Genomic DNA, 16,060 nt, shown 5'->3' with positions numbered 1-16,060 from the left:
TGTGAGGACGCAGCTATCGCTACAGCAGGTGCTGAAAAATGCCAGAGTCTTCAAACAAACCTAACAGAAGTGTGATGAATGGTACAAACCCTGCACTCACTTCTTAATTACCTGGAAGCACCTTAAAGACAACCGGCCCCTCTCAACTGCGACAAATCATCTGGAGAAAAGGTAAGCATAGGAGACCAAACACTGAGGAACAAATCCTCATTTCATCCTATGATAACAGCATTTTCACCATTTCAGCCAATTCCTTTTGCACAATTTGTCTCTTGTGCTTAGGCAACCTGTAGGGCCATGAACGCACTTTCCAGGCTGCGTTTCAAATTGGTGCTGCATGAGAGTCTTGCAGATGGTCGGGGGATGAACACATCTGCAAACTACTGTTGCAATGCAGGAACATCTGCTTTATTGGAACGTGTGAGATGCTAATCACAATGCATCTTAAACACACTCATGTTAAAACTTCATGCCCACATCTTGTTTTTAAGAAAAATTAATCATCTTTTCCTTGAAGATCATTTCAGAGTTTTTAATGAGCTGCAGGAACTGTGCCGAGAGCAGCCAAGTCTCCTCCTCGGATAAACCTCCACATGTACCACTAAAAACATTTAAATTAGTTTGAATCGGAAATCATGGCTCAAACTACTTGCTGTGAGACCATTTCTTTATTTTTCATACCAAACTGTTTAATAAACTTTACACAGAGTTCAACAATTATAACTGATGCTTTAACAGTATCAGGATTTCATAATGCAAACTTCAAATCAAAAGGAAAACAGCTGCAGAACATGTGGATCAAAATGAATTCATTAAAAAAAAATAAGGTGGACTTCAAGGATACAGTAAATACACTAAAGTGAAAGGAGGAGCCAAAAATAGATGTTTAATAGGATTTGAATTAACTAAAAGTAGTCACCTGTGATCTTTAAAATGGTTCTGATGTGTGCTGCTGTTTTTAACTTTTAACAGTTCTTTGCTGCCACTGTGAATATTGTGTTCTTTCCCTAATCAAATAAAGGTTACACAGCATCAGTGCTCCATCTTCTGGAAAAAAAAAGGTCTTACATGGAAATACAGCCCACATCAAGAGTTTAAATATGAATGAAGAATTGAAATTTAACTGAGGTGAAACATGCAATGAATACATAAAAAATAAGTTAATTTTGGAAAACTAAAAAAGTTCAAATAAAAGAAATGATTTACATATCCATATTTGATTTTTGATAGAATACCAGTTTGGTTAAAAAAAAGAAAGAAAAGACATTCCTATAACTTTAATAGTACAACTACTAAACACTACTGTGTCCTAAGGGAACAAAGGTTAAAATGTAACAGGGATAACATTTTAGAGAATTAAGATCCCTCAAAGGAAAAATAATAAACTTGATATACATATCTATACATGCAGCTTCCTAAATGTAACATTCAGGATTATTCACTGCAGGGGCCCGTTCTTCGTACCTCGCTAAGTAAGTTAGCTGGATTTGATTGTTGACGATTTCGCGTGATCCTGGATCGTTCGGTTCCCCGAAGCTCATCCGGGACTTGCTGTCATAGCAACAGAGCCGTGCTCATTGAGAGATATCGATATTCCCGTGAGGGTATTATTTACTTAACCAACTTGTTGACGTGGGGGTGCAGGACCACCACCTGTCTTTTTTTTGCTCTGCCCTTTTCTTGGTTGCTGTTATGAACAAACAAACAGATTATTTCAGGGTCTCTTTCCAAGAGACGAAAAGCAATATAAGTGATAAATATTACCATTCTGTGGAATATTCTTATATTTCACTTTTACTTGTTCCCATGTTCTAGTGGGTCCTGTTGTGGCTCTAATGTGAAAGGGGATATAATATAACATATTATAATATAATATAATGTAATATAATATTGGATAATATAGTGTAATATAATAAATCTACCCTACCGCCTACTGGTGTTGGCCAGATGGCGCGATATGGCAGCCTGGCTTCTGTCAGTCTGCCCCAGGGCAGCTGTGGCTACAACTGATTAAACTCTGAAACTCCTGAAATCCCTCACTCAAGAGTTCTTGCTCTGCTGCCGAAAAATACCGTGCGTGCTCCTTTGACATTTTCGCCGACCAATCAGAGGGTTGCCGATCAATGTTTCTACTATCGATGCGTAGCCCCTTTTACGACACCCAGTGATCTCACATCATTTCATCCAGCTGTACTAATCGTCAACAGCAGGTGTGTTCGGAGAACCGGATTAGCGAGCTCACGGTTAGAGCGATGATTTGGTCTTGGATGTGTCATTTGATCTTGGATGTAGTAAGCGACGTACGAAGAACGGACCCCAGGTCCAGAAATCAGAGCTACCTCATCAGATCCAAGTGTGGCATCAGCTGACACTCTTTACAGGAGATTCCATCTGAACTCTGTGGAGCCTGATCTCAAGGTTTTTAAGTCTGACCCTGAAACCAGAAGAGGATCTTTCTCTCTCTTCAGATTCATTGTGATCCAGTGATTTCAGTCCTGCATGATCAGGCTGATGTTTGCACAGAGCAGATAATGAAGTGAAGGTTTTTGCACATTGGTAACAGTGAAACAGTTTATTTACAGCGTGGGATCGTTTGTGTTCGGAGTATGAACTGAGATTCCTGAAGCTCTTGTCACACTGGTCACAGCTGAAGTTCACTTCCATGTGTGTACGTTCATGTTTGTTACGATGACCTGATTGTAAGAAGCTTTTTATTCTACTGTATATAGTATACTATTTTATTCTATTCTGTACAGCTGTGTACTGTATTTATTCTTTTTGTATTCTAATTTTTGCGTCATAACTTTTGCACTGTCCACTTCCTGCTGTGACAAAACAAATTTCCCACATGTGGGACTAATAAAGGTTATCTAATCTTATCTTTTGTCACAGTGTCTGCACTTGTATGGTGTCTCTCCTGTGTGGATTCGCTTATGCTTTTTCATTGAGCTCACGTCCAGTGGTGAAGGATGACCCACACTAGTCACAGATGTGCTTTTTGACCCCACTGTGGAAGAGTTCATGTATTTTTAATGTACTTGGTGTGTGGAAGCCTCTCCCACATTCGTTGCAGTAGTTCATTTGTCTCCAGTGTGGCTGCGTTGATGTGGATTTAGGTCCAGTTGATGATTGGAAGCTTTTCCACAAAGCTTACAAAGAAACGTTTTCCCACCACCACAGTGACGACAGGGCTGAGAACTGGATCCATCTGTGTTGCTCTGCTTTGTTTATTTTTATCCTGAATGTCGCCTGAAATAAAGAGCATCTCTGCCAACGTCCAATTACATTTTACTGTTTACATTATAACACTCAGCTTACTGAGAGAAAATGAGTCTTCATTTTCCCAAACAGTTCATTCAGTATAACTCCATAAGTTTACTGATCAGACTTGTTCCAAACACTCAGGTTACAATTACAAGATAAAAAAATCAATACATCCTCACAGTAACTGCACTTGTAGAGTTACTTTGTGGTGTGGATCTGTTGGTGTTTATTCAGCTGGTGTGGAGATTTAAAAGTCTTCTCACACAGGTCACATTTATAAGGTCTCTCCTCAGTGTGACTAAACGTGTTGTTGTAACTGTGCATCTGTTGGAAACAGTTTCCCACACTGATCACAGCAGGAAACATCATTTTCAGTGTGAATGCGTAGGTGACTATTTCGGTACTGTTTGTCACTGAAACCTTTTCCACAAAAGTTGCAGCTGTACGCCTTAATTCCAGAGTGGGTAACTAGATGCTTCTGTAAGTTTCGACTTTGAGCAAAAGCTTTACCACACAACTCACAGTAGTGTGCTTTAACTACAATGTGGATGAGTTGGTGTCTTTTTATATCTCGACCTTGGGTAAAATCCTTCCCGCAGTCATCACAGCCGTAAGGTTTAAATCCACTGTGGATGAGTTGGTGTGTTTTTAAGTTTCCAGCCTGGGTAAAAGACTTTCCACACATGTCGCAGCTGTAAGGTTTAAATCCACTGTGGATGAGTTGGTGTGTTTTTAAGTTTCCAGCCTGGGTAAAAGACTTTCCACACATGTCGCAGCTGTAAGGTTTAAATCCACTGTGGATGAGTTGGTGTGTTTTTAAGTTTCCAGCCTGGGTAAAAGACTTTCCACACAAGTCGCAGCTGTAAGGTTTAAATCCACTGTGGATGCGTTGGTGTGTTTTTAAGCTTTCAGCGTGGGTAAAAGACTTTCCACACAAGTCACAGCTGTAAGGTTTAAATCCACTGTGGATGACTTGGTGTCTTTTCAAGTCTCCACCCCGGCTAAAATCCTTCCCACACTCATCACAGCTGTAGGTTTTCTTTCCTTTTCTTCTGTGAGGTTTGTCGGCCTCCTGAGAGCGCTGACTTCTCGATCCATGTTGGTCCTGCAGTGACAGATACAAACAGAGGCAGTGAGTGAAATGCAGTCGTGGAACAAACTGAAACTCCCTCCATTAGTGGAATCAAACATGTCAACAAACACATTGTAGGTGTGTTTCCACCACCTTCTGGTCATAGTATCACATTTCAATGATGTGCTACAATGACAGTTGTAATGAAAAATACATATTGAAGAAATATTGATAAGTGGAGAAAATATTTTACTCATAAAAAATTGAGATCAATTTTTGATATTGTTGTTTCAATGTGTGCCGATAAAAATTATGTTTGTATCTTCTTGTAACATCTGAGTTTTTTGTTTGTGAATGTAGATTCTGTGTATATATTAGGGCTAGGGCTGAACGATTATGGAAAATAATCTAATTGCGATTTTTTGCCCCAATATTGCGATTGCGATGCGATATGCGATTATTTTTTAAGGTCTTTGTCTTCTGTATTATTAAACAAAGACAAGCAATACATCATATAGTATGGCCAATACTATATTACATTAATTTTAAACTGTTCTTTCCTGGAAGACAGACCTCTGTTATGATGACATGAGGTGATGCATGAATTGATGACTGACATTTTTATTTAACTTCTTCAATCACAACAGTATATTTGAACATACACAATAGTTTATTTTTAGCTTACAAACATCTGAGCATAAAGTGCTGACAAGGAACCCTGGTGTAAACATTAAAATGAAAGTCAGTACAATGTGCAGATTGCAGAAATATACATAAAAAAAATCAGTGGCTTTACCACACTCAGTTTTTCGACATCTGTGAACTACTAGACAGTCATTCAATTAAAAAATAATATTAAATAAATAAAACTAATAAATAAAAAATACACACATCTTACTGATCTTTGCAGTCAGTAACATTACACATAAAGTGCAAATATAATAGCAATTGTATAAACACACACACAAACACGCCTTTAAAATTTAAAGGCGTGAAATTGGACGGTCTAGCCTTCTGAATCAGAAGGCTAGTTCTGATTAGCGTCACCGCTGTCTCGGTGGAGTTTAATAAACTCGGCCGTCTGCTTCTTGCTATCTAAAATATAACCAGACACTGGTGTAAATTCTCGACTGTCTCATACTTCTGTTTAATAAGTTTTCTGTTTGACGTTTAGTCAGCTGTGTAAAAACCAAGGAGGAACCCACCCGGGGGATTAATAAAGTTTTATTTTATCTAATCTAATAACTTTAATCTCAGCCAAACCGATTTACTCACGAACAAACAAAACACTGAAAAAAGCCCAACAATAACATTTTTAGGTTGTCTAAGTGACTTATATATTACGTTTAACCCGAGCAGCGAAACTCCGCGGTGATCTGAAAATGATGTGCCGGGAGTTGTGCCGTTCTCGGCCGCATCAGTAACCCTCGAGCTCCCGGCTAGCTGTCGAGCTGGTGGGTAGCAGACGCCTCTGAAAACGTCGAAGCACTTTTGCAAATATGGGATATCTTGATAAACTGAGCAGATATTTGATGTTTACACAACTACTTTCTCGCCTGAAAATATGTTAAAAGTTTATTTTGTGACCCAGAAAGATTAGTATGAGTAATTTTAAAACTTAGTAGCGGCCGCCATTGCTGGAAACTGGAGTTTGGCTGGGCCGTGCTATGAATTCTGGGATATGGTAGTAATTTGGACAGCCTTATAATCGCAGTATAATCGCAGCCTTTGCGGTTAGAAAATTGCACTTGATCATGTCGCGATATTATCGCAAATGCGATATATCGTTCAGCCCTAATTAGGGCTGCCACAAACGATTATTTTGATAGTCGACTAGTCACCGATTATTTTTGCGATTAGTCGACTAATCAGATCATCATCCATTGGACGCAAAACTACAGCTTATTGCACCAGCAGCATCTGCTCTTATATAACTATCATTAGCTTACAGCTTTAAGTGTTTAAGGTCTGTGCTAACTAAAAATAAAGACAAGATGATAGTTTATTAAATTTTAATGAAATTTGCGGATTGTTTCGGTGAAGTTTAATAAACTCCTTGCTATCTAAAATATAACAGGACACTGGAGTATATTCTGGAGCATCTCACACTTCTGATAATCAGCTGTCTGCTTGACGTTTATTCAGCTGTGTAAAAACTATAACTTTAATCTCAGACAAACCGATTTACTCAGGAACAAATAAAATACTAAAAAAAAAAAGCCAAACAATAACATTTTAAGTTATCTAAGTGACTCATATATCATGTTTAACCTGAGTAGCGAAAGACGGCGGTGGGTTTGAAAACGATTTGCGGGGAGTCCGGTGTTCTCACGGCGCTAGTGAGCCTAGCCCCCGGCTCGCTAACGAGCTAGTGGGTAACAGATGTCTCCGAAAACGTCGGAGCGCTTTTGAAAATATGTAGTCTTGATAAACTGAGCCGATATTTGAGGTTTACACAGCTACATTCTCGCCTGAAAATATGTTAAACATTTATTTTGTGACCCAGAAAGAATAATAAGAGTAACATTAAAATTAACTAGCTGCCGCCATTGTTGGAAACTGCGCTGGGCCGCACTATGAATTCTGGGACACAGCTGCTTCTTCTTCTTCTTCGGGGTTTAACGGTAGCTGACATCCTTGTACATGCAATGCTGCCATCTTCTGTTTCAGTCCGTTATTACACTCTTAAATCCTGCCACTTATTCCTGCGTCTTTTGTGATCTTACAAAGCTTCAAACGACGTGTCGACTATTAAATCAGTCGTCGACGATTTTGATAGTCGACGTAATCGTGACTAGTCGACAAATCGTGGCAGCCCTAGTATATATGGAGGAGCCCGGGATGGAAAAGATAAAGCTGCTGTTAACATGTTTTTAAAAACCAACAAGCTGTGCAGTTTCAATAACAGTGTAACTGTGATATTTTTCTCACCTTCTGTGTTGAAGTCATTTTTTCCTCTGTAGTGGCTGAGCTGAATCCAAATGGCTGAAATTGTTCCTCTGTTGCTCCACCAGACTCTTCTCCTGTTACTCAGCTGGGACACAAAAAGTATATGTATTTTATCCCTGATAAAAATAAAAGCAGAGCAAATAAACATGACTAAACTCCTCAGTGACAACAATACCTATGAAACTTCAATGTGGAAACTGAGAAGCAGCTACAACAAGAAAGTCATCAGTTGTCACAAGAACCTGAAAGGGAAAAAGCCACTGACCCCCCTGCATATCACTGCCTTTACCCAGTGGATGCTACACCCTGTATATATGGACTTCTATAGATCCACAAGTCCGGCTCACACTCAATGGTAGCAGTACCACCTGAAGCACCTCATTAGATTCCACCTACTCCACCCAGACAACCCACATGGAAAGGATATATATAAATCTTATAAAGTTTGTATCCGTCTTGTGTGAAACTTGTATGAAAAGCATACAAGAGTGAAAACAGATATAAGACCCCTTGAAAATTATATAAATGAAACTTCTATTTTTTGGATACTTACTAAAACAATGTATGAAAGTAATGAGAAAGTGGCCACTTTCATGAGTAAATCATATAATTTTTTACTATTTCTTTTCCATATGGGAAGGTAAAGGGTGGTTGTATGTAGGGATGGGTATCGTTTAGGTTTTATCCGATACCAGGGCTGCACGATTAATCATTAGAAAATCGCGATCTTGATTCATACTTTTGTGCGATCTCATTTCCAAATGACAACGATTAAAAAAAAAAGAAAAACAAAGACGACGACTGTACTGCATTTTGATCCAGGACGTAATCTGCATGAAAACAAGCGCTCACTCTTCCTGCTCAACAAATGACAAGGGCGGAGCCTTATACCACGTGATACAGAAGCTGTGCCGTGTGATGCTAAAATTAGTAGTGAAAAAAACATCGGAGAGCACGTCAGGGATGACGAGAAAGTGACAGGAGAAAATCCATCCCGGTCAACCACCCAAACATCAATAACGGGAACCTTATACAGCGCTTCCCTATACCCGTCGAACTCCCGCAGGCACAAAGAAATTACAGAGGCCATTACTTATCACCTGACCAAAGATATGGCTCCCATCAACACTGTGCAAAATGAGAGATTTAGGAAAATGATCAACACCCTAGACAAACGCTACACAGTGCTGTCCCACAACTATTTTTCTATTGTTGCACTACCTGCTCTATACACGCAGTGTCGAGCAACGGTGGAGACGGAATTTCAAGCAGTACAACATTTTGCAGCAACAACAAATGTGAGACATTTGTTGTTTTTATGTTTATTTATTGTTTTTATGTTCAGTCTCAACTGTTACGAAGTTGATGTGCAGTTAATAAGTGCAATAAATATTTATATTGGAAAAGAAAATCATGAGAGAATCGTGATCTCAATTCTAAGGAAAAAAAATCGTGATTCTCATTTTATGCAAAATCGTGCAGCCCTATCCGATACCAGTACCAAACTGGTACTTTTGAAACTGTACCAGTGCTTAAACGGTACTCAAACTGGTGCTTAAAGAATGGAGAACACAAAATTGGTCCAAAACCCTCTCATGTTCAGCTGTTTTTTTTGTAGAAAGATAACAATGTTAGCCTTTTCTGCAGCCATAGGGCATATATGGTATCACTCTTGGATGGAAGCAGTGCTTAAACAATGGAAAAAACACAAACTTTGTCCAAAACCCTCTCATGTTTAGCCGTTTTCCATTTTTTCTTTGGTCATTTTAGCCTTTTTGGCCAGGGTGAAGGGAGTATCTGCCATCAGACAAGAAGAAAGCCATGTAACTATGACGGTGTTTGCTAGTTCACCTTACATGCATTAATGTAATAACGTGGTTAGCCTACTCAACGTAAATTACACACGAACAACATTAATCTACATATATTGTTACAAATATATGTAAGAACTGAGCCAAATTTAGTAATGCCAACAAAATGAAATAACAATATTTGTATCTTATATATGATACATTCTTCCACAGGAGCTGCTGATCCAGTTCTACACTGCGGTCATTGAGTCTGTCCTGTGCTCCTCCATCACAGTCTGGTATGGAGCAGCCACTAAACAGGACAGGAGCAGACTGCAGCGGACTGTACGGGCAGCAGAAAGGATCATCGGCACCCCCCTGCCCTCCATCCAGGATCTGTACCTCTCAAGAACCAGGAAACGGGCAGGGAAAATCATCACAGACCCCTCACACCCTGCACACAGACTTTTTGATCTGCTGCCCTCTGGCAGACGGTACAGAAGCCTGCAGACCAGGACCACCCGACACAGGAACAGTTTCTTTCCCCTCGCCATCTCCCTTCTTAACAGTTGACCTGTCACACTGCTCCCACTGCCAGACTGCAGCTGCACCTTATGTACATTTTGTAGTATTCATTCCACCTCATTCATTTCTGTATTTTATGTATATAAGTTTAGGTTCGTTATTTATAGTTGGTTTACACAGCTTTGTGTATGTATGTGTATATATAGACACGTGTGTGTGTGTGTGTGTGTGTGTGTGTGTGTGTGTGTGTGTGTGTGTGTGTGTGTGTGTGTGTGTGAGATTTACATTGCTGTGCTTGAGAGCCACCATCTACTGGAACCAAATTCCCTGTATGTGTCTGCACATATACTTGGCCAATAAACACTATTCCGATTCAGATACATCTATATATACACTGTCAAAGATACTTGTCTTTGAGTGAAGATTTAAGGTGATAGGACATAAATAAATGCAACTTGAATCTTTACTGAAGCTCAGTATTTGACACAGAGTTCAAGTTCAATGCTGTAATAACTAATAATGATTAATATAATAATAACTGTAATATTGGCAGTATAATATTTACATCACCAACATGAGATTACTTTAGTCTCATGAACAACATTAGCTAGTAAATAACAATTAGCTAATCTTAAAATGACTGTTGATGTCATTAGACCACACCCCGTCTCATTACAGAGATGCACATCACCTAATATGCTTAATTGGTAGTAGGCTTTCGAGCCTGTACAGCTTGGAGTAAGACAACATGCATGAAGAGCATGATGTGGACAAAATACTCATTTGCCTAATAATTCTGCACTCCCTGTATAGCTTTAGAAAAATTTGCATAAGAAGCACTTGCAGCAACAAAAACATAATATTCCAAACTTGCAGCAACAAAAACATAATATTCCAGAAACACGCTTTGCCGATGTTCATAACACTTCTTACGTTGGCATATACATCAGTGCAAATTATTGCATGTCCGCCATTACCTACACGAAACCGGAAGTGACGTCATTTTTGTGGGCCTTATAAGCCTATGTTGATGTTCATAAAAGTCATGTGCATATTACTATTGTACAACACTTTGGTCAACCAGGTGTGTTTTTAAAGTGCTATATAAATAAATGATGATGATGATGATGATGATGATGATGATGATGATGATGATGATTGACTTCATGCTTTTCCGTATTGTTTCTGGGATCCTTAGAACTGAAATTACACCATTGGAAATATTATAATGCATCAAAATAAACTATTTATTTTCATTTTTCCTGTAGTATATAAAAGGACTGTTACAGATGAACTTGGATACTGGGTTTTGTTGGGTAATATGACCAAGATACAGTCAGAGGTTGGCCATAAGATGGACTTCTCCTCTTCAGCTGCCCAAAAAAGGCTCTTGATCAAAACATAAGCAGACCATCCGTATGGAAAGGTAAAACTAGCCGTCAACAAAAAAAGAAAAATCCTACCTGCTACTGTGGAAGAGTTGTCACCGCCATTGGGCTTTGGAGCGTGATGTCACGGGGGTGGGCGTGGAAAGGATTTTGGCCTGATGGGCCATTTTCCGGGTCCAAACAAAGCGCAAGCGAAAAAGGAGCGAAGGCACACACAACAGCCATGGTTCGTACTTGCTGTGTTGCCGACTGTGGAATAAGCTTAAAAGGGTTTGTCTTTTTTATTCTTTCCCAACCTGGAAGCATCATGAGGGAGCTTATATGGCGGACCTTACAAAACGAAGGCGTCTAGCCTGGATATTAGGGCTGGGCCATATTATACCGTTCACAGTAATACCGGTATAATGTTAGGCAACGGTAGGAAAATGAAATATCGCGATAGAATATGAGTAAAACGCGCATGCGCAGTGCCTTTGTTTTCATACGCACATGGCCGATTGTTGAGTGAAACAGATGAACCAGAATTGGTTTGTAAAAATGGTGCAACTTCAGTGATGTGGAACTGGTTTTGTGTTTGTCCGTCAAATACACGACAAAGAACATTTTTTTTGCAGAACATGCAAACGGCCGTCGTTATTGTCGTATTTGTCGGACTAAGATGCTCTTAAATCTGGGAGTAATCTGGGTCCTAAACTCCGTATTTTCAGGTCAAACGAACACTGCAGCATCACAGAGTTAAAAACTGTCTCAATTCTTTCATCTTTAATAATACGATCAGCATTGCTGCTTAACCAGGTGAAACTATGAAGTTTAACTTCCAGGCATCCATGAAAACAAAATTTATTACATTTAACGGTGTTAGAAGTTAGCAGGAAGCTAGCGGAAGTTAGCTCGCTAGTTTCGCTAGTTACCTAAACATGATATAGCATGTTCTGACTGAGAGATTTCTGAAAAAATCAAACGTACAGCTCTGCTATCACTTCCAACATAAATGAAGACAGGAAACTAAACAGCAGTGACGTTTGTAGGGTTACTGAAGTTGGACTAGCTGGTATATAATGATGTGCTACGTGATCGCTAGCGACACAGCTATGTTAGCATATCATAAACAGTGAAGCTGGAGGACGAACACTAAGGTTCCTGATAGTTAGAGACAAATGCAATCGCATAGCAGGATGCTGTAAACGGACCGAACTTCAGTCAGGAGAACAACTGAGATAATCCATCCACAATACAAGGTTAGTCATTAACCCTTTAAGACCTACCATAGAACCAAGTCCGCCAGAGCTTATATTATATTTTTACATGCTGTGGAGTCATTTTTGGGAGCATTTCAAGTTGCTATACATCAATACAACCATTATAGCCCAGATTTTAATAATATGTATTCATTAAGTGCATAGTAATTACATAAATTGCAAAAAAGTGCAATAAACTACAAAAAAATTGAAAATCATTTTTGCTTTTTTAACATATATTTGTAGTTAGAGAAATTGAAGAGGCTTATCCCTCAAAACTGTAAATACAAAAAAGTTGCACAAAATAGTTTCCCACCACAGGAAATTTATTTTGAGTGTCTTCATAGTTTTATTTTTGAAATACACCAATTTTTATACACTGCAGGAAAAACGAAAATAAATATTATACTGCAAATTTGCAAAAAAGCAGCATATGCATCAAAATAAACTATTTCCAGCAGTGCAATATGAGTCCTAAGCATCCCAGAAACAACACAGAAAGTCATAAAGTCAAAGATAACTTTTAAAAAGACCAGTATATGCCCTGAGGCCCTGATGGTAAAAAAGACTACATTTCCGCGAAAATGACGTCACTTCCGGTTTCGGGCAGGTAATGGCGGAAATGCAAAAGTTCGCGCTGACGTCTATTCCAACGTAGGAAGTGTTATGAACAGCTGATCGGATCGGCAAAGCGTGTTTCTGGAATATTATGTTTTTGCTCCTGCAAGCGCTTTTTATGCAGTTTTTGCAAAGCTTTATGTGGAAGGAAACCGTGACCTAGGACAAGCTGATGGCATAAGATGTAAGTACAACTCCTCCGGTTTCATATGCAAAAAAAATTTTTGCGCTAGCTTACGTGGTTGCAGTGCTACCGGGATTTAAAAATAGTTACGCAAAACAGAGTGTGTCCGCTCCGATCAGCTCTAAAGGGTTAATATATTGCAACAACATGGGAATAGAGCAGCTGCCAGAGAATTCAACATTAATGAATCAATGGTACAGAAGGAAGCAAGAAGAATGAGTTTAAAAAAGTTTGATTTATCTGACTGCTTTGTTTCGCTTAATGTGCGTTATAATCCCGTGCACCTTATGGTCCGAAAAATGCGTACTGCACACTGCAGTTTAATGTTGCAAAGCACCTCTTTTTAACTTCAGTGGATATTATACATGGTTATGCTCAGGATATGTCAGCCCATTTCTAGTGGAAATGCCTTTTGTTTAAACTTTCAGCAAAGAATTTGCATTTGCACTGTTACATTTTTATAAAGCTTTAATGTACATAAAAACCAGCTTCTTGTTTAAGTGAAACTAAATGGAAGGTTGTCTTTTTGCGCTAGTAATGTTGTGGAGTTGTATTTTGTCTCGCATCAATTATATCGTCAGTTATATCGTTATCGCAAATTTTCAAATATATATCGTGATAAATATTTTTGGCCATATCGCCCTGCTCTACTGGATAGCAGCCATGAGACGGCTTGATATCCAGTTTGCTTCCATCTCCAGATATCTGTTGGTGTGCTCCAGACATTTTTACTCCGGCAAGTTCTGTACGTTCATATCACTCTTTATAGCTTAATAATATTATCGTTGGGGTTCTTGGAGGTTATAGAAATTGCAAACAAACATAGAATTGAGTGACTGTTGGAGACAGACATACGTGCTATGTAACGATTTGCTAACTCTTTCGCACAACTGTAGGGAAGCCTGCCTATGAAATGAATCAAACAAATCCAAACTGGTTACCAACGTTAAACATAGGGCACTCCGAAATCTGAACGTGAGGGTTAGGGTCAGGGTTAACAAGATACGTGAAGATATCGAGGTAGGACAGTGGCGGTAAGTACTCTGGGTCTTTACTCCACTGCCGTATTTCATAGTCCACACCAGAGACGGAAGCAGACATCTGAAACACCCGGGGCTTAGCCCTAAAGGGTAGTATGGATGTGGGATTCTTTTTTTTTCTTCTTTTTTTTTGGGGGGGGGGGGGGGGGTAGACATTACTGAAAGATTAATTGGAGCATAACTGAGCCACTGTGTGAGATTTTGTTCAAAAAAGACAGACTTCATATAGGAAAAAGTATATATCACATATGCAGGACACCTTAAACTAGTATTTTAATTAAGCGGCAAGGCAGAACAAAGTTGGGGCTGCATCAAGACACGAGGGCTAAACCCCAATTCAACCAGACCCAGAACTGATCCGGAATTAAAACAGGACTACAACAGTTCAAAATCAGGACCACTTAGGACTTAACCAAGACAGAACCAGAATCAGAACTAGATGATAGTAGCACTAAAAATCATCATAGACCCGCACTACACTTATTTTTTTAATTCTACCAAAAGTACACTATTTACATTCAGAAAAGTTTATATAATTATTTAACCTTCATAAGCCTGCATAACTTAATAAATATTTAACTTGAAAAGTAACAAACCTGAAAAGAAACACTAGGTACGAGATACACAAGTACCTATGATACGGATTTTGGTAAACAACCATTTGACTAACATGTGTTTCTCACCTGCTCTTGTTCCCTTACTGTTCTGTCCTCATTCTCCTCTCTCTCCCTCTCTCTCCCTCTTTGTGCTGACAATCATCAAATATACAGTTGAAACCAGATATTTACATACTCTTCAGATCAAAACAGATACACTTTTTTAATTGTAACATCAAATCAGACTACCGTAATTGTCGGGCTATAAGCCGCTACTTTTTGCACAAGCTTTGAACCCTGCGGCTTTTAGTCAGGTGCGGCTTTTCTATGGATTGTCCATGATTTTTATCATATCATAAGACAATTTTTTTTGTTTGTTCCGCTGTTGTACGGCACTACGTTGCCTGGCGGAAGGGCATGTGATCAGACACACAGTATCGGGGTTCAAGAGTGGTATGTTGGTCACGTGTCCATCCGCCAGGCAACATAGTGCTGTACAAGTAGCACGAAAAACAAACTTCAAATTAACGCTACGTGTTCTGCGGGAGTCGTGTATGGTGTGCGGCAATAAACTTGCGAAAAGCAAGTTATGCTCAATTCCACCGGTGGAATCTGACAGCGTGGAAAAGTGTGAAAACATCCATGATCACCAACGGATGTCGAAGGGCTGGACTGCTGCATGATGGAGAGGAGGACACCACGGCCTTTCTGAGGGTGTTCGACTCCGACACTGACAACGAGGATTTCTTTGGTTTTGTAAGTGACAACGAAGGAAAGAAGCTGAGAGTGGATGACGTAGCCATCCTGAGCCTGTTCGTATCCGACACTGGAGGAGAGGACTTTGGTGGTTTTAGTGCGCAGGAAGATGGTGGTGAATGACTGACTTTTCTTCTTGTTAAAGCCGTGTCACTGCACCTGAGCCTAAAAGGTAGTCCGAATCCATTTTTCTGGTGTGCTGTAGGTTATTGTTATGTACTACATTTGTTACTCATTTATGAAGCACAGTACATGTTTCCTACTTGTAATTACCGCTACTTGTACATATACCTAAAAAGTTATGCAAATATGTACCCATAACTTGTTTTTCAAAATATTAATAAAAGAGGTGTGTCTCCAAACAGCCATCTCTTTCCTGACAATTCGCTTTGTGCATATTCTCTTACATATGATAAGTCAACATTGAAACACCTGCGGCTTTTAGTCAGGTGCGGCTAATGTATGTACAAAACAGGATTTTCTCCTGATTTTAGCTTGTGCGGCTAATATTCAGGTGCGCTTTTATAGTCCGGGAAATACGGTAAATGTTTATTTTTTTAGATTGATAAATATAAAAAACACATTTGTTAACTTTAAGAGTAAATAGAGAAACTATCTGTATTTCTTAATTTTAAATGGC

At 39.2% G+C, this 16,060-nt stretch overlaps 2 protein-coding genes across 4 annotated transcripts in view; one reads left to right on the top strand and one right to left on the bottom strand.

The window, feature by feature from the left end:
- LOC309695629 (uncharacterized protein) overlaps positions 1-16,060 on the top strand; it is a 409,672-nt gene that overhangs the window by 226,874 nt on the left and 166,738 nt on the right. The window lies entirely within an intron of this gene.
- Positions 1-16,060, bottom strand: part of LOC309694246 (uncharacterized protein) — a 174,314-nt gene that overhangs the window by 32,571 nt on the left and 125,683 nt on the right. Inside the window, exons 2-3 of one of the 3 annotated variants that reach the window (XR_014272828.1) lie at positions 7,268-7,370; positions 878-4,369 (exon numbers count right to left, since the gene is read on the bottom strand). Coding sequence is in view for 2 of the 3 variants with exons in the window: in XM_082514141.1 (XP_082370267.1) it covers positions 7,268-7,285 (18 nt within the window). In the remaining variant the exon portion in view is untranslated. Of the gene's footprint in view, positions 1-877; positions 4,370-7,267; positions 7,371-16,060 lie in introns of those variants that run through there. The other 2 variants (XM_082514141.1, XM_082514140.1) reach the window with 2 other exon arrangements.

Source organism: Aulonocara stuartgranti, assembly GCF_965226115.1.
Source record: "Aulonocara stuartgranti genome assembly, chromosome: 3".
In the NCBI taxonomy this organism is placed as follows: Eukaryota; Metazoa; Chordata; class Actinopteri; order Cichliformes; family Cichlidae; genus Aulonocara; species Aulonocara stuartgranti.
Note: the sequence above shows the minus strand (reverse complement) of the source record. Positions and strands in the feature narration are given on the sequence as shown.